This window comes from Helianthus annuus, chromosome 9 (assembly GCF_002127325.2).
Source record: "Helianthus annuus cultivar XRQ/B chromosome 9, HanXRQr2.0-SUNRISE, whole genome shotgun sequence".
NCBI classification, from domain to species: domain Eukaryota; kingdom Viridiplantae; phylum Streptophyta; class Magnoliopsida; order Asterales; family Asteraceae; genus Helianthus; species Helianthus annuus.
Genome location: NC_035441.2, coordinates 37,307,049 through 37,329,334, shown reverse-complemented (window position 1 = coordinate 37,329,334; position 22,286 = coordinate 37,307,049). Strand labels below are relative to the sequence as shown.

The window sequence follows — 22,286 nt, the reverse complement described above, 5'->3', positions numbered from 1 at the left end:
AAGATATTATTTTTAAGGAATTTAAGATTTTTGGTCAGATTAGAATCTGTTTAAAACATAGAGTTCTTGTGTAATTCGGTTAATGACGATAATAACCTTTTTAGACATAAAATGAGATTAACAAAGGATTTGAATGCCAAACTTTTTCCTACTAATTTCATACATTAAATAAATTATTTTGAGCATTTCAAACTGATCAAAACCTCAGAAGTTCATAAACATCTTGATTATCGTCAATTAGCGAGTTTTACGCTAATTAGGTGCATAGTATGGTTTAAAACCATATTTAACACCTAAGACTTGTTACCTACTGACTTTTTAAACAAATTTAAATATTTTTACAGTAGGTGTAAGTTATGAACTCAGGTTTCCAAAAATGCCCTTAAAAGCCTATGTGAAATGACCAAAATGCCCTCTCGGAACATAGTTTGGTTATAAATAGTAAATTTCACATAAGTATGATATCTTACTGATGTAATTAGATAAATTAAATATTTTTACTGAATTCAAAAGACTAGAACTTCAGTTTGTTATAAATTCTCTTTTATAAGTATTAAAATTACCAAAATGCCCTTTTGGGACTTAACTTGGTTTAAATTTCTTTTGGGCATATATGTTAACATCCTACTGATGTATTAACATATTTTAAGCATAATAACAATTAAGACCTGTATATAACTCATTTGGTTACCCGTTACGCGTTTCGTGTTCGGATCGGTTTATGTGACTAGGTTACGTAATATAGCCGAAACGGGTCTAACCTTATCATTAATCCTCAAATTCCAGAATGTGTTTAGTTTACCCATATTATACAAGTATCCAAGCTTGTCGGATCTAAACCACATTCTATTTCGGTCTCCGCTTAATCTAGCGTTTAGAACCGTAAAGTTTCTTTCTAGCTAGTCGGTGTAAGTCCTTGACTTAACTAAAGGTCCGTTAGCATCCTAATTGGTTAATAAACCTTCTATACAGATTAAATAGCATCCAGTAGAAGGTACCATCAAAAAGCTTAGGATTTTACTGTTGAGTTACCTTTTTCATTTGCTCAGGTAAATACTTTTAACTTATTTTCCCTTATACGGGCTTGGGATATCGTATTATAATAATACCACTTGGTTGGGTATGAAATCATTTAATCGGATTGTGATTAATAAAATTACATAACCCGTTTTAATCTGTCTTGTTTGATAACATAAACATTGGGGGTTAATTCGACCGTGTCCTGGATATCCTTGGCTCATTTCATTTGAGAATGGCCACGACATATGCACGGGGTGTAGGCATACACCTGTTTGATGCAAATGCTAATTAATATATAAACCCACATGTTGGGGATAACTCCTTTGAGGGCTCAATAAGTGGTGAGTCGGTTAATCATGACCGGCTTCCAACCGGCCCCAATTGTATGACAAACATGTGAATCTGTATACAAGATTATCTTTAAATAATTGTCCCTAAGTTATAAATGATTTGTGCCATGTGCACTTAAATCAATTTTCATAAATGTTTTCAAAAGAGTCAGTTAATTGTATTTACCAGTGTAAACTGCTGTATTTTCTTATAGACTGATTGACAGGTACCTCTCGTAATAGGCTGGAGCTATTAGGTGTCATAAGAGGATCTTGCAAATCCATAGATACCAGAAGTCTGTTATTTTTGTTTCTTTGTACTTTCATGATCCGCCTGTGGATCTTATTACATTCCAGTCTGTATATTCTTTCAACTCGAACACTCAGACATTATGGTTTGTAATAGTTTATTTACCAAGCCTTCCACTGTGCTATTATATTGTGTATAGTGACAATGATGATATCAACTACGTCATGATACTCCCCGCCGGGCCCATCGGTAATATGAGAAATATCGGGGTGTGACAATCATATCAGCTGCCGACTAGTCACAGGTACCGTTGAGCTTAAATTCACACTAAGTTTTAAACAGTTCACCTAGATTGTCGATATACTGATCCTTTTTAAATTCTTACACAGACTTCAACTTATTCAGGATACGAATTAATGTTTTAAGTACATAACTTATTCGCGTGTCCCACCTCAAAATATACTCTTGTATTTAGATCTCTATATTCAGTCATACAGGTGAACGTACTCAAATGATATCTGTAATAGGGTAGTGTGTGGCCATGAGAGCTCAGGTTAGAACTTCCATTCAGACAAAGAGATGATGGATCGACTTTCGGTGTGTCCCTCTTGGAGATCTTTTCTTCAACAACACATGATTCACATTTTGCAATGTTTATCATTTTTTATGCTGAGGGGAGGCTTTAAAGATTAAAGCTGTGCAGAGTATTATGCGAGGACTAGGCTATTGCTTCCGCAAAATCAGAAGTCCTGGTATAATACCCCAGATATCATCAAGTACATAGACCTAGTATGTCAGAAATAGAAAATCTTTCAAATAATATTTCAGGGGTTACCTATATATCCGAGAGATGTTCCCCACGAAATAAGCAAGTTGTGATTTTTATGTCTATATCCCGAAAAAGTCTACTAAACGTGTATAAACCTATCGGCATATTGTTAGTGAGATGGTTTAACACTTTTAATCTTTACATTTCTTTAGCATACCGTAACTGTCTAGCTGATGTACTATCATTTCCTCTTTTTACACAAAACTCTTTTTGGTTTTCTATTGTTTTTGGATTTTGAACAATTTTCTAAAGCTTTTGTATTTTTTTTTCTTTTTTTATTGTTTTTATATTTTCTGAAATCTATCTATCTCTCCCTAAATACGAAAACAACTAAAAAGTCGACAAACCAAAGCAGTCTGCTTTTCAACATCATCTGCTGTGGTTTTCCCATCAACGCCAAGTATTTCTTCCGCCAACGATAAAAGCTTCACACCATTTAATTTTAATAGATACTGAAAACGTGATTTATCAAAAGCTTTGGTATGTAAATCTGCCTTTTGTTCGTCGGTGTGGATTTTATCTATTTGAATCAACTTCTTCTCGAAACAATCTCGATTGAAGTGATGTCAAATTTCTATGTGTTTAGTTTTAGCGTGATGTACCAGATTTTTCATTATGTTGACTGCTACCTCAATATCAACAAATATAGGAGAAGTAAGAAATTGCAAACCGTAACCGCGAATCTGTTGCTGGATCCACAGAATCTGCGAGCAACAACTACTGGCTGACACGTACTCTGCTTCACACGTCGAAAGAGCAACAGAGGTTTACTTCTTACACTGCCAAGTGACCAAGCGAGGTCCGAAGAATTGGCATCCTGCAGTTGTTGATTTTGCAGCAACCGAAGTCTGAGTCTGAATATCCTTCGAGCTTGAAGTCTCCGTCTTTGGGATACCACAACCCAAGTCTTGGGGTTCCTTTAAGGTAGCGTATGATCCTTTTGACGATAGACATGTGCGAGGCTCTAGGACTTGACTGATATCGGGCCGCTAGGCATGTCGGGTACATTATATCAGGTCTGCATGTTGTCAGGTACATCAGCGAAACAATCATTGATCGGTATAGCGTCTCGTCGACCTTCTCTCCGGTAAGATCAGGGTTGATACCGTGATTCGTTGCAAATGGGGTGGACATTCGTGCCATCTCGTACATCCTAAATTTCTCCAGAACATCATAAACGTATTTCGTTTGATGTATAAAAGTTCCCTCTGGCATCTGGTCAACTTGTAGCCCTAGGAAGAACTTCATCTCACCCATTGACGACATCTCAAACTTCTGCTTCATCACTTGTTCGAAATCTTTGCAAAGCTCGCCGTTCGTTGGCCCGAATATAATGTCATCAACATATATCTGAACGATCAGTAGATGACCATCGACCTCCTTAGTGAAGAGTGTAGCATCCACCTTTCCTCAGATAAAGCCGTTGGCAAGCAAGTGTTGAGAGAGCGTCTCGTACCAGGCTCTCGGGGCCTGATGCAAACCATACAACACTTTGTCCAGGAGGTAGACCTTGTCTTTGTGTATCAGGTCTGTAAAGCCCGGTAGCTGACTGGCATATACCTCCTCTTTCACCTTTCCGTAAAGGAATGCCGACTTGACATCTAACTCGTAAACTTTAAAACCTTTCCATGAAGCAAAAGCAAGAAATATCCTGATGGCCTCAAGTCGAGCAACCGGAGCGTAAACTTCAGTGAAGTCTATCCCTTCTTGCTGACTAAAACCCTGGACAATGAGTCAAGCTTTGTTTCTGACTATCACTCCTCGATCGTCTCTCTTGCATTTAAACACCCATTTCGTGTTTATCTTTCTGTGTCCATCAGGTAGATTGACAAGTTTCCAAACTCCAAGTTTCTCATATTGACCCAGCTCCTCTTGCATCGCATTCACCCATGATTCTTCCGTCAGTGCTTCTTTATAAAGCAACTGAGTGAGAATTTAGTTTGTAATGGAGCAATTTTAGTATAAAAACATGTAAGGCCATGGTCAAATTGGCTTCTTGTTCGAACTCCTGATTGAGGTTCTCCTATAATCAACTCCTCGGGGTGATATGACAGAGTCCTCGGCATAACTTCACCGGGAACGTTCACCTCGCCTTCCAAATTTGTGACATTCTGGTCCGCAACTTGTTCATCAACATGAAGTGTCTGGTCTAAAGATTGGATCTGCTCCCCCTCAGATTCCGAATCACCACGATCAAAGGTCGGGCTATCCGAATCAGACTCTGAATCATCATCATTAACTGTCGTTGTCTGATTTTCAGGAACAGGCTCTAGTTCCGAAGTAGTCTGAATTTGCTGAACATCATCATTTTCACCAGCATAACTGGGACCAGCTTCATTATCATTGGAAGTGTGTTAACGTTTAGAAGACCTTGCTGGAAATCTACCCTGTGATGCTTCATAATCCTGTAATATGTCTAATTCATCAAAGTACTCTGGCTGTTGTGGTGAATCGAATGAATCCCATAAAGAATCATAATTGAATCGCCATGAGTCTGCGGGTTTCTGTGGAGGCATAGTATAACCTTGACATTCAACATGCTGTGCTTCGATGATCCTCACGAGACTTGGAATGAAGACATGTCTAAGTGGACTGGAATAGCCCACAAAGATTCCTTCCAAACTCTTTGATCCAAACTTTCCGTCAGGATCAAGAACTATGCAGGGGGACCCGAACGGCTCAATATTCAAGATTAGGCTTGCGTTTATTGAGGAGCTCGAAATATGTTTTATTATGCTTCTTCACAGTGAGTACCTGGTTGAGTGTATAGCAAGCGGCAGATACAGCTTCTCCCCAAAAATTAATAGGTAACTATGAATCAGGTAGCATCGTTCGTGTTGTTTCGATCAGTGTCCTATTCTTTCTTTCTGCAAATCCGTTCTGCTCTGGAGTGTATGGCGAGCTGAACTCTTGCAATATACCTCTTCGAGCACAAAATTCTTCCATTTTGTTGTTTTTAAACTCCGTACCATTATCACTTCTTAGTCTGCACATGCGGGTTTGGTACAGATTTTCTATCTTTCTGAACAACTTCAGCAAACTCTCAAATATCTCATCTTTAGACTCCAGGAACATCACCCATGAAAATCTCAAATAATCATCGGTAACCACTAGGCAGTAAAGATCTCCAGTAATGCTTTTGACATTCATGGGACCGAAGAGATCCGTGTAAAGTCTTTCAAGTGGTTTCGAGAATGAGTTCACCATTTTTCTAGGATGGGATTTCTTGTGTTGCTTTCCCTTCATACAGCTTATACATTCTCCCTCCAGGTGAAAACTCTTCAAATGAAAACCTCTAACAAGATCGTTATGCACCAGGTGATTCATTTTACGTAGGTGAATGTGGCCCATTTTTCGATGCCACAACACTGATTCCTTTTCTGTAGCTTTCGATACCAAACACTGAGGGAGACCCGTGGTAGTCGTAGCAAAGCTCATGTCCAACACGTACAGATCATTTACCCTTGGTGCTCGCATGATGATCCACTCCCCGGGAATAACAAATCCCGACTTTAGAATCAGACACTCCTTGTCAGTAAAATGAGTTGTGTACATCCTGTTACAAATCTGAGAAATGCTGAGCAAGTTGTTCTCCAGCTCTGGTATGTAGTTGACTCTTTCAAATGTAACGACACCGTTAGATAACGTGCCCTCCCCAATGATACGTCCACCTTGGTTTCCCGCGAAATCGACATAACCACCATTGAAACCTCTAACATCGTATAGAAGTGTCTTTCACCCTGTCATGTGCCGGGATGCTCCACTATCCATAATCCACTTCGAAATAGATCTTGGGAGCTCCTACACATTTCACATACAATTAGTTAGAAGTTAAAGCAACCCAAGCCTCCTTTGACTCGGGTAGCTTGACGTTAATGTGAGTTTTTGTTGTGTGTAGTGGTGGAAAGTTTTTGTCATCCATTTCCATTTTCAAGCTTTCCTCGGTTCCAACCTCAACCTCTTTGTATAGAAACAATTCATCTTTTTGAGGTTGACCAGATGGTTGAACCTTCTTTGGAACATACTTCTTGCCCGATGGGGTCGAACTAGTTTGCTTCTCAAGTTTTTGATAAAAATCCAAAGGTACATTCATCTTAACCGGGTTGGTTGAAGATGATTGTTTTTCCGTATCAGAAACATTTGGTTTTGAATCATTTGATGTTTTTGCCTGAGATTTTGGCTTCCATGTTTGTTGTGGAGAAGCAACCCGTTTGTAAAAATGATCATTTTTCATTACCGGCTGTTTTACGGGTTCAGATTTGGTGTTGGTGCAGTTGTCTGTCGACTTCATCTTCGTTCGAGTCTTAGATCAGATCTGATAGACCATCGCACGTTGTACGAGAAAATGTCGAAATTGCGGTTGGAGCTAATTCCACACGGAATTACCAAGGGTAATTCCGCACGGAATTAACTACCTAATTCCGCGTGAATGTTAATCTCGTTTGTAACTGTAATATCGCTTGAAATGTTATCCGCTTGAGTCTGTTCAAGAGGAATTAGCTGTTCTATAAATAGGTGCTAGGTCTAGTCATTTCGTACGAAATTAGTTCCGGTGAGCCGAAGTGCTGCCGAAGTGTCTACTGAGTTGTAAACTGTGTGTTTTAATAAAATAGACAGTTAATAGTGATTCCGGTGTTACACAAGCTAAACGAAGACTATTTCAATGAATTCCGCCTCTGTTATAGTCTGAGAACACTTCTGATTGACTCGTTCGGGTCCGAAACCGATCCTACATGTGGCATCAGATCTCAGGAGGAAGAGTTTTTACTGTTAACTCATTTTCGCTGGAAATTTCTGATTTCTACACCTTCTTTTCAAAATTAATCAAGTTTTCACGGTTAAAATGGACTGATTTTCACATATTATGTGCAAAACACTGAATTAACAAATCCTCGAAAGAATCAGACCTAAAATCGACTTAGAACTTGATCAATTTGACAAAATTCAGATCGAAATGCTGACATCTTCATAATTTCGCTTGAAATAACATAATTCCGCACGGAATTAGAGGTATTTTCGCTTGAAAAGTTAATTCCGTTTGAAAGTTCAAACGAAATTAGATAATTCCGTTTCAGCTTCCTAATTCCGTTTGAGAGTAGTAATACCGCTTGAACAATTCCACGCGAAATTAGTAATTCCGCTTGAAAAGTAATTTCATTTGATAATTCCGCAAGGAATTACAAATTTCGTTTGAAAATTTGGTTTTTCACACGAAATTAGTAATTTCGTTTAAAACTAATTTTGTTTGAAGTGTGCTTGCAGTTAATCTCGCTTGAACTGTGTAATCTCGCTTCAAAGATAATTCCGTTTGAATCTGATAGTGTACCAAAGCATGGAAACTGAAGAAGAAATTGCAGTGTATTACTATGTATCTCAACAAGAAATTTTTATTAAGCCTGAAGAAGAATCATTTTCAAGAGAACCAGTTTTAGAAGAATCAATTTTAAAAGAACTAGTTTAAATGAAAAAGGATTCTGACATTGTTCTAGATAAAGTTTAAAAGAGTTTAGAAATTGATTTAGAAAAAACTGAACAAAATTCAGAAAGTGTGTCAGTAAAAGCTCCAGTTTTTTTTATCATTATTCAGATGAAGAGAGTGATGATGACAGTAAAGCAATTAGCCAACTTGAATTTTATGAAGTTTTGCTGTCACCTGATTTGTATAATATGCTTCTTGCAGCAAAATTGGAGTTACTCAAAAATAAACGAGCTGCAAAAATGAAGGATCAAAAGGCAGCAAATGTGGAAGAAAATGTTCAAGTGATGAAACAACAGGTTGAAAAGATTCCAGCCTTAAAGATTCAGGATGAAGCTGATAATAAACAGATTCCTGGGAAATGCTTAAACTGTGAAAAATCTGATTCAGACAATGCCAAACTCTTGAAGGATGTGAAGAGTTTGACAATGGAAATTAAAAAATTAAAAGAAAATGAAAAAGTTTTGGAAAATAAGATAAAATCTTCAGAAAATGAAGATTTTTGGATAAAGCTTGAAAATAAAAATTTGAAAGAAAATGAATCAAAATTTCAAGAACAAATAAAAGTTTTGGAAAATGAAAAATCTGTTCTTGAAAAGAATAAAATTGAAAATGAAAAGGCAATCAAGTCTCATCTTGAGAAAATCTCTCGGCTTGAAAATGAAGCTGAGAGTGCAAGAAATAAAATTGATGAGCTTGAAAAGAAATTGAAAGGTTTTGTGACCTCATCAGAGTTTTTGAATCATCTTTGTCCAAAACCGATCAATTCAGTTCCAATAAGTGACAATGTCACAAACTATGACAAAGTCATAGTTGAATATTCCGATGAAAAATCTGATGATGAAAATGAAAAACTTGAGAAAAAGAAGATCTTTCTGAAATTAAAAGAAAAGTTTTAAGAAACTGTTTTGCAATCAACTGAAAAAGGTGAATGTTCAACACATAAACCTTTGAAGAAGAATGCAGAACAGAAACAAAAAATGAAAAATTCAAAAATTTTTCAAAAAGAAAATAAAAGGTCATCAGTTCAATCATCCAATCGTGTTGAAAAATCACAAAAATTGAAAAATCAAAACTTAAAAACTATTCGTAATAAGTGGTGCAGGTTTGACCACAGTACTCAAAAGACAAATCCAACTCACAGGAAGAGAAATGACTACCACACAGCCAATCAATGTTATAATCTGAATGTTTGGTATGAAGGTGATGATTGGGACGATAACAGAGTGTGTTATAACTGTGGTTATCAAGGACACATTGTTGTTAATTGCCAGAGTCGGAGTTCTGAAACTAGGAAATGCTTTGAATGCCAAATCAAAGGTCACATTGCCAGAGATTGCCCAATGCGATCAAAGGAAAGATCGAGGGCTGAATCTTAGAAAAAGGCAAAGAAACCAGTCAAAGTCGTAGAAAAACTCAAAGAACAGAAAGTGGAAGAGAAGAAAGTAAAACTTTCGCAAGGGCAGAAAGACAGACTGGGGAAGAAAAGAAAGAAGGCAAGAGAGTATTTGGAAAGGATTTTGTCTTCGGATACATCTGTTGGTTCAAATAAGAGTGCTGATGAGTCGATTAACTCGACTGCAAAGTCAAGTAAAACGAAGTCATCAAATGCAAATCTGAGGACAGAAGAGGTAATAAAAAAGAAAAAGTGGTTAATCAAGAGATTAACAAACCAAAGAAAGTGAAGTTTTCACTTTCTGGCGATGAATTTGTCTCTTCGGAAACAAAGGAGCCACGTTTTGGCGATGAATCTGACTCATAAAAGTCAGACAAGCCACGATCAGGCAATGAATCTGGTTCGTCATAGCCAGAGGAGCCATCTGTTGATATAAACGTTGAAAAATCTGTTTTAACAGTGGATGATGAAAATTTTCCACCATTGATAAACAAAAGTTCAAAATCACCCAAGGACAGTCAGGCTTGGGCAAATCTTTTCAAATGAAAAACCTGACTTGCCGGAGTTCCCAGGTTGGTAAGTGTGGAACAGGTATCGGCATCTTTCTTGAGAAATTCACTTAGGTGATATTTTGAACTTGTTTGTGGTTAATCAAGGACATTCAGTTGTACTTGATTTTCTACTTGTGGTATTGTTGTAATAATCGGGAAATGATATATTCTTACATGTGGTTGAAGAAAACAAGGTGATGAAACCCCATGTTTGAAAAAATGACACATAAAACTAATTTTCCGGAAAAACTGTAGGATCGGAATCTAACCCGAACGAGTCAATCAGAGGAGTTTGATCAGATACAGGTGCGGAAAACAAGTACCTGACGTAGAAACAGCTAGATCTTCACTTAATTCTCTTTTCTAATTAATTTGACACTTTTTACATGCAGTTCTCACACCGGCAGCACCTCGGTATGGAAATCTAGAAGTTACAAATGTGGACCTCTCATATGGTATTTATAGGTGAGGTGGACCTGTTATTCGGCATGTCCGTATAAGCGGTCCAGGTAGGTGTGAGGTGGACCTCTTATTCGGCATGTCCGTATAAGCGGACCAGCACTCTAAAACACCTAAACTCTCCAGTTTTCTCGTAAAACGCGCCCTAATCTATACAATACAATGAAAGACTCGATCTAAGACGAAATCAACAGATGTAGTGCACCAACAGACTCCCCCTCAGATGTTGATGGAGTCGACTATCGAGTCACAACAATGCTGTGTCTTCACATCTTCAGTCTTGATCAGCCTCTGGGCTTTTCTTTCTCTCTATCTTCAGACTCCCCCTCTCGATTTACTGGTATTCCTTTGTTCTTCAGTAACATCTTCAGGATCGTTGTCTGTCTTTTCATCTAACAGCTTCTCATCTTATCCTGCAAATTCTCTACCCAAAACATAAGTTTTACAATTTTAGAATAAAGATGTATGCACTAAAACCAACTCTTCCTCAAACCAAACCGCAACTTTATCAGTGACAATATTGATGAACCCCCTGAAAGGTTAAATTATGAAAACATTTGATTTCAAACAAACACTCCCCCTCAAATATTTCTCATCATGTTTAGCACTCGGAATTTTGAAAATCAGCTTTCCAATATCAGTTGTCGAAAATCTTTTTGACTTTTTCAAAATTTTATGCTAAAACACACTGAAAATCTTTTTGGATTTTGAAATAAAGAAATATGTAGTGGAGTAAAGAAATATGTACAAACAATATTTTTGTGAGTTCGTGTAAGAGGATCAAATCAGTTAATGAGACATGTCACCAAAACCGTTAAGCTTGATTTCATTTTCAGTTCTAAACAATTCACATAGATTGTTAGTATATCTGTCCACTTAAATTTTCACACAAAGTTCAACTGATCCGAGATACGATATTAATGTTTTAAGAACTTAAACTTATCCGTGTGTCCCACTACTTGAATATACTCCCGTATCCAGATCCCAATATTCAGTCTTACAGGTGAGTATACCACAGATGATATCTGTTCAGGGGTTAAATGCGAGGGCCGTGAGAGCTCAGGTCGATACTTCCGTATCCGCAGAGAGATGACAACTTCGACTTTTCGGTGTGTCCCCTTTAGAGGATCTTTCAATTTCAACAGCAGCGACTATCAATTTTATTGTTTCATCGATTTGCTGAGGGCGGCGCTTTTTCAAGCATTTGCAGAAAGTATTATCCGGGGACTAGGTCAGTACTTCCATACAGCAGAAGTCCCGGGATAATACCCCAGATATCACTTAGCATAAAGACCTAGTATCTCAGAATAAGGGACCTTTCAAACAAGATTTCAGGGGTTACCTATATATCCAAGTTTGTGTTAACCCACAGAATAAGCAAGTTTGAAATTTAGGTTTATATCTCATCACAATCTACTAAATGTGTAAAAACCTACTGGCATATCCTCAGTGAGATTGTTTATCACATTTTATCTTTACATTTCTTTAGCATGTTGTGACAGTCCACTGATGTACTATCATTTCCTCTTTTCACAACGAAACTCAATTTTTGAATTTTATCATGTTTTTGGCTTTTTCAAATTTTCTAATGTTTTTGGATTTTCTGAAAAATCTACTCCCCCTAAATTGCAAACACATTAAAGAAATTTGAAAAACTATCTAAGCTCTAGACGCACTTTGAAGAAAATTCAAAACAAAACTATACAGAAACACGACAACCAATATCAAATCGCCTCAATTCGCCATTCACTAGGCATAAACAATCTAAACTCCCCCTTTCACAAACCATTTTCTCATTTAGATTTCAAAACACTGAAGTTTGTTTTAATCAAAATGATTTTTCCGGAAAATGAGTTTGTTAAGATAAAACCACGTGTAGGTTTATCACTTTGTTAAAATCGGGGATATGGTTCATCATCTTGTTCTTTGTAATATCATGAGTTAGTAAATCAAGTACAACTTAATGTCCCTGATTTACTATTTTGCAATCAAGCAACATGCACCACTTGTAAAAATAACCATACAATACCACTTGTATGTATATACAAAATGCCGATTCCTGCTTCGCACTTACCAACCTGGAAGCTCCGGCGTAGTCATTCAGCCTGTAAAGTTTTAACAATTTTAAGACTTTTCCATACAAATTCATAATACAAGAATGATGCCGATTCCTGATCCACGATTACAAACTTGGGATCTCCGGCAAGTCAGGTTTTTCAACCAAAGAAAATGTCCACCCAAGCCTGACCAGCCTTGGGTGATTTCAATTCAGATTTTGTTGGGGTGTAAGTTGCTTTCTTTGTAGCGTAGAAGTCTTTTACCCCTTTCACCTTCCTATCAACCATTTTACCGAAAATTTTCTTTACATTCCCATTAAAAGCTTTCTCAACATCAAAATTATCCTTTTCAGAATAATCCTGATTTGAGACTTCAGTCTTTCCAACTTTTCTTTTAAAATTCTCAGTCCTCAATAGTGGAAAGTTCTCGTCATCCATTGAAGGAACTGAGTTTTCATCACTCTCATCAAACTGTGGCTCCTCTGATTTTGTGGAATCAGATTCATCGCCAGATTTTACCTCAGATTTCTTAACAACCCATTTTTGGTTGTTAAGTTTTACACTTCGCTTGTAAAATCTCTTCGAACATTCACCAATTTCAAATGTTGAATTTTTGAAAACTTTAAATTGTTCAGTTGGTGTTTCGGTTTTATCAACAAAAACTTCTTTCATTTTTCCAGAAACTCCCTGTTTTGTGTTTGTCGCTTTCGGACAGTTCCATGCAATGTGACCAACTTCATTGCATCGGAAACAGGTTCTGGTTTCTTTCTTCACGTAAGCTTCATTCTTTTTCTTCTTGGCAAGAAATTCTTGATTTGATTGTTTCCAGAATGAGCACTTCTTCTCCTCTTCTGAGCTTATACCTGAAACAAATTTTGTATTTGTTTTAGAAGATTTTCCATTTTTATAGTTTTCTGGTGGAGTAAAACCAAGTCCTTTCTTTTTGTAGCTACGATTTTGGTTTGGTTTCTTTTGAAAACCCGAACCAGAATTGTAACCTTTTTTCTTGTTTAGACGTTGTTGAACTCTTGAGGTGTAAAATTTAGGTTTTACAATAAGATTTTCATCTTTTATTTCAGAAATATTAATTTCTGTTAGTTTGAAAACCTTTTTAATCATTTCTGGTTTAACACCTCTTATTGGAAATTCTTTATCAAAATATAATTTGTCAGAACCATTCAAAGTATATGCAACTTCAAACGTTTCGTCATTCAAATTAGATTTTGACAATAAAAACTCTTTACTGTAAACCCGTTTTCCCGATGATTTAGAACTCTTTTCAGACGAACTCGAACTCCTGACTGACTGACACGAACTTTCGGACTCGGACTTTGACTCTGACTCCTCATCCTTATCCAACACCTGATCGACCACTTGTTTTATCAGTTCGGACTCATGATCTGTGTCGGACGCTGTGAACGTGACGTCAATATTGTCTGGTAAAACATCGGTTATCTCGGATTCTAGCCTAATATTGATCGCCTGTTTTAGTTCTTCCTCATTAGGTTTTCTAGGCGAGTACCCTTCCCAAATCGGAGGCGGACACTTATTATAACAGACACCCTGTTTCTTACCAGTATCCTTTCTCTTCGTTGGTTGTTCATCTTTAAATGCCTCAAAACCTTCAACTGTTGGATAAATTCTGTCGATTACGTAGTCACAACCTTTGTAACTTTGCAGCAATCTTCTGATTCTTTCATTCTCAGCTGCTTCACTATCCAACTCTTTCTTCAACTTTGCACATTCTTCTATATACATGTTGATCTCTTTCTGCTTTGTCATCATTGTTGCATTTAGCATCTTCAAAGCTTTTTCTCTTTCTAAGTTAGTCTTCTCCAGACCATTCACATGCCTATTCAATACATCATACGACTTTTTCAAGTTTTTTACATCAAATAACAATTGTTCTTTCAACTTTTCTAACTCACTAAACCTCTCGTCTTTCTCTATACATTGTTTACAAGACTCTAAACATGTAAGACAGGGTTTTGTGACTTCAACGATCTTCTCGACTTCAACTCTCTTTTCAACTTCCACAATCTTCTCAATCACTTTGGCTTCTTTTATCTCTTTTGCAGCTTTCTTCTCTTTCAGTTTCTTCAGTTTTTCTTCAAAATAAAATTCAAAGCTATCAGAAGATAAGTGAGTTTTTCCAATATTAATCTGTTCAATCTCTTCATCACTATCACTTGTTTCTGATGAACTGTTTTCAGAAGAAACAGATCCTTCATCTTCACTCTTCTCTTCATCAGATAACACTTCCATCCATTCCTTCAGCATTTCTGGCTTTTGAATGATATGTGCAATGAACGCTTTAACATTTGAATCAGCTGGAATATATTTGTCCCAGCTAAATCCTTCTGCCACTTTCTCATTATCTTGATCAGCGATGCCAAAATAAGCTTTCCTGTTTGCATCCTCGATCATTCTTCCATGTGCCGTTTGAGGTTCCTTTTGTTGATGCGGTTGATGAGTGATTTGCTGATAAATGGTTTTCCTGTAATAATCATCTTTCCCAGACGATTCTTTTTCTCCTCTTGGCTGCTGATTCTTGCACTCTCTTTTAAAGTGACCTTTCTCCCTGCGACGAAAACAAACAACTTTAGATTTATCAAATCCTAAGTTAGAAAGGTTGCATCCAAGAAATCAGTTCTCCCTGTAACCAATCTAAACTTTTCAGCTCTCCTCAAAACACTCGCTAAAGCCCACTTGATGTCCATCAATTCTAGCTCCTCTGCATCGATTTGGTCATAATCTTCTTTTGTCAGCATTGGATTCCCAATTCTTCGGCAATCAACCCTTCATAAGCTTCCAATGCAGTGACCAATAATCCCATATGATGCTTTACGACTTCTTCAGAATAATTTTGACCATTTTGAAGATGTAGAGCTACATTGCACTGAATCGAATGTCCATTTCCAACAGATGCACTTTGAACACTTGTAGGATTTACTGTTGAGAACCCACTAGTATCGACTGATCCTTGACTGCTAGGCGGAGACTGATTTCCAGCACTAAATGCAGTTTGTATCTTTGGACTAGCTTCAGCAGTTTGAACATTTCCTTTATAATACAATTTGATATCTTGCTGATGAGTAGAACTGTTCATTCTGGCAATTTTCTGTTGCTCCAGATCCTGTGCCTCTAGTTTCTCGATAAACTATGCAATCGACAACCTGCTAAACTGTCCGGAATTCTTCAATATCATCAGATACGTGCCCCATTCCTTTTGCGGTAGCGCATCAGCAAGCTTTTCAACCCATTCAGCTGGAGTTTTTGTAATTTTCAACTGTGACATAGTGCGAACCAAATGACAGTATCTTTCAATAAGAGTCTTGGTCGTTTCACCAGGCATACATGCAAACAATTCAAACTCTTTCTTTAGTAAAGCTGCTTTACTCTGTAGCATCTCCGTACTTCCCTCAAACTTCTTCTTAAGAGCTTCCCAGATAGAGTACGCATTGTCATCATGTTGAAGCAACACAAATATATCCTCCTTTACTGCTTGCTGTAACAGATTGATCATCATTTTTTCACCTTTATAACTTTCCCTCTCTTGATCAGTGAATTCAGAAATGATTTTATCGATATTCATAGCGCTTTGTGGTCTAACGTATTCAGTTTCGATGCTCTCCCAAGCTTTTAGATGATTCGCCTGCACCCAATTCTCGAACCGTTTCTTCCATCCGTGATAATCTTCAATTCCCATGAGTTTCGGAGGCTTTTGCATTGTTCCGGTTTCATTTTCCATTGTCATATTCTTAGCAATGTCGGTCGGACTAGCAGGAGTTGTAGCAAACGCGTTGTAAAACTCAGAATCCATGCTTCAAGAATCAGATGATGCTTTGGAAAATACCTGACGTAACACAAACAAACAAAACACGATCAGTTTAACAATTATCGATTAACAGAAACGAACTGATACTCGAACCGATGAATTTTCTGTCCGGACTGAAAGTTGACACACTGAGCGAACTGCTTTGACTCGGATCAATTTTTAACAAACAAACTCGATATGTGCGAACTGATGAACTTTCGGACAACGTGATAGACCTTTAAACAATTTTTGACCTCCAAATCGTACGGACTGAAACTATCTTTCACACGATTTCACGCGACCAGAACACACTGACGAATTGGAACAAGCTTTTAAGCCGACAGAACACACCTGGTTCACAAAACACAACTTGGATTTCCAAACACCTTATGTGAACAAGTAACACTTTCAAACACAACTGATACAAATGAATTTTCAACCTAATGACACATATAAGAAATGAAACACATATAATGACTAACTATTGGGCCGACAAGTTTTTAATGTGTAAAAAAAATACACATGACCTCACACTTCATATGGGCGGCAAATATAAATGTCCTATAGATGTCAAATGATAAAATTCTAGAGGTGGCTAATTTTTTTTGTTTTTTTTAAAAAATCCTATTGGGCCATGAAGATTAGTGGGGTGGCATAAGGACAGGGTCAAATTTTATAAAGGTTCGGCAATATTAACCAATGAAACTGGTGTAAATGATGGGCTTCTGATGTGGGCCTTATTATAATAGTCAACAACTCTTCATATGGGGCGGTGCAACACAAAAACTGGGATTGGGCCTTTAACCGGTGGGCGGCAATGAAGACAAAACTATATAATTGGACCTCACATGATAGTGGGTCGGTGACAATTTTTAGAGATAACAAGTGGGCGGCAACCTGTTGACAGTACTTAGACAATAAAGTTCATAACTGTATTGATTTCAGGATCTGTATGTTTATTGGATCAAGTGGCGGCTGCTATGATTGGCAATTAAATGGGCGGCAACATCTACCACTTAGCCGACAACACACAAGCGATCCACTTTGGACTAATCACATGAATTTTGAGCGAACCATAAACTGTCTTATCAGCGGTCCTAAATTGTTTGAATAAGCGGACCACAACAGTTGTTCAATGAGCGGGCCTCAACTGTTTGAATAAGCGGTCAACCAACTAATATGGAGCGGTCCAGAAAAGTATTATGAGCGGACCAGACTTTATACTATGAGCGATCCAACATGTTACACAATGAGCGGACCATAATTGATTTTATGAGCGATCCTGAACCTTTGACCAAAAAGCGGTTCAAGTCTGTTCAAATAAGCGAACCAGACATGTTCATACGAGTGGACCTGCAACTTTGACGCGATTTCGAACGAAAAAATCTCGATTTCTCCTAAACGGCTAGGAGTTTCGATCTGAAACTTGGTAGGGTTTTAGATCAGGTATACACGCACAACATATCCGAAAATCAGCCGAAACGGACCGTGAAATCTTGGTCTGACGAAGAAAGAAGGTGTAGAAGAAGAATACGTGATGAAATCCAGCAAATCTATGTAGAACTCCTCCTCCTGAAGCTCTGATACCACTTGTAGGATCGGAATCTGACCCGAACGAGTCAATCAGAGGAGTTTGATCAGATACAGGTGCGGAAAACAAGTGCCTGACGTAGAAACAGCTAGATCTTCACTTAATTCTCTTTTCTAATTAATTTGACACTATTTACATGCAGTTCTCACACTGGCAGTTACAAATGTGGACCTCTCATATTGTATTTATAGGTGAGGTGGACCTCTTATTCGGCATGTCCGTATAAGCGGTCCAGGTAGGTGTGAGGTGGACCTCTTATTCGGCATGTCCGTATAAGCGGACCAGCACTCTAAAACACCTAAACTCTCCACTTTTCTCGTAAAACGCGCCCTAATCTATACAATACAATGAAAGACTCGATCTAAGACGAAATCAACAGATGTAGTGCACCAACAAAAACCATTTTGATTAAAACAAACTTAAGTGTTTTGAAATCACTATGGGAAAAAAAAAAGTTTTGTTGTCAGGGGGAGTTCTGATTGTTAAGCCAAATGAATGGAGAATTGAAGTGATTCTCATCACGTTGTCACATTTGTACAGTTTTCAAATTTTCCCAGAAAATCAAAATTGAAACATATTTTGATTTTAGGGGAAGTAAAAATTTTTAAAAATAAATAAATAGAAAATTTGAAAAAGTCAAAAACATTCAAAAATTTCAAAATGATTTTTTTGTTGTGAATAGGGAAAATGATAGCACATCAGCTAGATAGTTGCAGTATGCTAAAGAAATGTAAAGTCTTAAAGTATTAAGCAGTCTTGCTGATGATATGCCAATAGGTTTTTACACATTTAGTAAATGTGTTTGGGATATAAACATAAATCAAATTGTACTTATTTCGTGGGGAACATCTCTCGGATATATAGGTAACCCCTGAAATCCTGTTTGAAAGTCGCTATTTCTGACACACTAGGTCTTTGTACGTGATGATATATGGGGTCTTATACCAGGACTTCTGATTTTGCGGGAGCAATAGCCTAGTCCTAGTATAATACTTTGCGATTGCTTAAATCTTTAATCTCACCCTCAACATAAAAAATGATGAAACATTGAAAAATGCTAATCATGTGCTGTTGAAATAAAAGATCCCCTAAAGGGGACACACCTAAAGTCGAGCCGTCATCTCTCTGCTGAACGGAAGTTCTGACCTAAGCTCTCATGGTTTCGCATTTAACCCCTTAACAGATATCATTAGTGTGCACTCACCTATATGACTGAATATAGTGGTCTGGATACGGGAGTATATTCTGAGATGGTACACACGTATAAGTCAAAGATCTTAAAATACTAAATTCATATCCTGAACAAATTGAAATTTGTGTGAAAATTTAAGAGGATCAGTATATCGGCAATCTAAGCAAATTGTTTAATTCTGACAATGAAATCAAAGTTTAACGGTACTTGTAACTTGTCAAATTCCTGATATGATTCCCTAACACAAAACTCACAAAAATATTGTTTGTAAATATTTCATTTCTACGTTTAAATTATGTTTTTTTTTATGTTTCATATTTTGAAAAATTCTAAAAGATTTTCGACAACTGATGTTGAAAAGCTGATTTTCAAAATTCCAAATGCTGAACAGGATGAACTTTGGGTTGGAAATGTATGTTGAATTGAAGAAATTTTTGTTCTGAAAAGAAGTAAAGATTAGTTAATCAAGGTCATTAATTTGAACTTGATGTAACTATTATGATTGAATTGTTTTTACCAGTAAGTTTTTCTTATTGATTTAAGTAAAAACTTATGTTTTGGTGAGAAAATGTGTGCAGGAAATATTGAAGAAGTTAGATTTCATATCCTGTTGCTAAGAAAAGCCAGGAGATGATTTAGAATCTGTGAAGAGCTTAAACTGAGTAAAAGCCAGGATTTGATCTCTAGGTGATAGCTAATTCCAGACAGTGATCCTGGAACATCATTCAAACAGACCGATCAAGATTGAAGAGTCGTCATGTTGAAGACTCTCACTGAAGATTCCGTCAACATTCAAGGGGAAGTCTGTTGGTGCAGTTGTCTGTCGACTTCATCTTCGTTCGAGTCTTAGATCAGATCTGACAGACCATGGCACATTGTACGAGAAAATGTCGAAATTAGGGTTGGAGCTAATTCCGCACAGAATTACCAAGGGTAATTCCGCACAGAATTAACTACCTAATTTTGCGTGAATGTTAATCTCGTTTGTAACTGTAATATCACTTGAAATGTTATCCCGCTTGAGTCTGTTAAAGCGGAATTAGTTGTTCTATAAATAGGTGCTAGGTCTAGTCATTTCGTACGAAATTAGTTCCGGTGAGCCGAAGTGCTGCCGAAGTGTCTACTGAGTTGTAAACTGTGTGTTTTCAATAAAACAGACAGTTAATAGTGATTCCGGTGTTACACAAGCTAAACGAAGACTATTTCAATGAATTCCGCCTCTGTTATAGTCTGAGAACACTTCTGATCGACTCGTTCGGTTCCGAAACCGATCCTACATTTGGTTTTATCATTTTCAGATTTTGAAAGCTTCTACTCAGCAAACATAGGCGCTTTGCCTTTGACATCATTTTTCTTTTTTGAATTCTCAACAACCACAGACTTAGGTTTCAAGTTGGTACACTTTCGTGCAATGTCTCCAACTTGGTTGCATTTGAAGCAAGTACGGGTGTCAACATCCCGAATTTTCCTTTCGATCTGCGGCTGTGAGGCCTTCTTAGCAAAAAAAATTCTTCATTCGTTTTTGAAAAGATTTCCGATTCTTGCTCGGAAATTGAGCTTGAGCTCTTCACAAACACTTTCTTTTCAACAAACTTTTGTTGCTGAAAGTTCCTTTTCGGGTAATTCTTACCACCCTGATATCCACCCGACCATCTGTTTTGGTTGTTTCTGTTAAAACGTGGTGGCACAACAGGTTTTTTGTAGTAAGATTTATCACGTTCAAGGTTCAAAAACCTTTTGGAACTTGTTAACTCTTTTACTTCAACAAGTTTGAAAACTTTCTTCAGCTTATCCACATTCACATTCTCAATCAAAAACTCAGTATCCGAGTACAACTTATCAGGTCCGTTCATCTTGTACATGACAAGAGTCGATTCGTCACTTAAGTTGTCTTGAGACTTAAGTTTCGGGATGTTGTTGTTTAGAAAATATTCATCCTCTTCTGTGGAATCACTGTCTGATTTTAGTACATTTTCAACAACATTTTTCACAACTTCATATTGAATACTGTCCTCATCAGATTGTGAAGTGAATGTGACATCAATACTTTCTAGCAATTTTTCAACATCTGTTTTCTCACTTGTTTCAGATTCGTTAGCCAACCCAGATTTTTTCTTTGTAAAATTGTTTCACATGGGTGGTGAAACATTATGATAACCCACCCCTGTTCCATCTGAGTAAACATCCTCACCAGCTTTGTTCTTCCCAATTGGTTTGGGAACTATGTGTTGAAGAACAAAGCAAGCGGAGTTATAGCTGTTCAACTTCAAATTTATTCTCTCATTTTCTATCTTAGCTTCTAGGAATTGAAGCTTAAGATTTGCGATCTCATCCAGTTGCTGATTTATCAGTTTTTCTTTCGCTTGAAGAACTCCTGATAAATGGGTATTTTCTTTATGAGTTTTACCGTTACGTCCATCTGAATCTTTTACTGATCTTTTCAACTTGTCAAAATTTTCTAAAATTTTTCGGTTTTCAAGAATTAGTTTCTCATTTTCTTTTTGAAAACGTTCAACATCACTTTTATCTTTTTCAATCTTTTCACTTAATTCTTTGATTCTTTCACTTGAAGCTTTAACCAGTTTATCTCGACTTAGAATTTCTTTATCGTTTTTACCAATTTTCTCAACCAGCTCCTGGATTCTTTTGTTTGAGAGATATGTATGTGTGTTGCAGACTTTGCACTCTTTCGTGCAACATCTACAAACATTTTCTGTTTTAGCACAATCAGCCTTACCTGATTCATTTTCCGAACCACTACTACTGACCTTCCCTGATGACTCAGAACTAGAAGCAGACTTGGAATCTACCTCAAGTGCTTTTGCCATTAGAACTTGGTCTGCCATCTTCTTCAGATTCTCGGCTGTTATCTCTTTCTCAGTGTCGATGATCCATTCGTCCACTTTCTTTTGTTCCAGGGACTTCAACCATCTTTCACGACTCTCCTGTTTGAGCCTTTCTTTCTCAGCTCTCCTTGCTGCGTCTATCTTGATATGTTCCTCAACTGGTAGAATTGATTTCATGATTGTTTCGAGATAAATGGTAGAAGGATCAATGCAAATGTTGCCTTTTAGATCCAAGTAACATTCATGATCCAGATCTTACCTTTTCCGCCTTTTTGGCTTCTTTGTAGGTGTCGTAGATCTTTTTCTTCTTTCTTTGTGCCAAAATCTTCTCTCGGTTGTATGTGGATTCTGGTGCTGCTGGTTTAGTAGTTGCCATAAATGCGTAACCTGTCGCGTCCTCTTCGGGAAGAAATTCACTCCAATCAAAGCCCTCATCATCTTGGATTACTGCCAAGGCTCTTGATTTTTCTTTT

The 22,286-nt window shown here is 37.2% G+C and overlaps 1 protein-coding gene across 1 annotated transcript; it reads right to left on the bottom strand.

The window, feature by feature from the left end:
* Window positions 1-20,355: 20,355 nt before the first annotated feature.
* Window positions 20,356-21,990, bottom strand: LOC110875507 (kinesin-1 heavy chain-like). The gene is made up of 3 exons (XM_022123703.1): window positions 21,477-21,990; window positions 21,130-21,425; window positions 20,356-21,081 (listed from the first exon to the last, which is right to left on the bottom strand). Exons 1-3 carry the CDS (start codon window positions 21,988-21,990, stop codon window positions 20,356-20,358), a joined length of 1,536 nt encoding a protein of 511 aa, XP_021979395.1.
* Between the last annotated feature and the right edge of the window lie 296 nt (window positions 21,991-22,286).

Bases quoted from the DNA above. Each gene is read 5' to 3' on its own strand.
- LOC110875507 (XM_022123703.1), bottom strand. From the start codon at position 21,990: ATGAAATCAATTCTACCAGTTGAGGAACATATCAAGATAGACGCAGCA. The intron at 21,426-21,476 runs GTTTTCAAAAAG...GAAAAATTTTAG, and splicing joins AGATAAAAGTGATGTTGAAC to AAAATTTTGACAAGTTGAAA. The intron at 21,082-21,129 runs GTGGGTTATCAT...AATTTTACAAAG, and splicing joins TTTACTCAGATGGAACAGGG to AAAAAATCTGGGTTGGCTAA.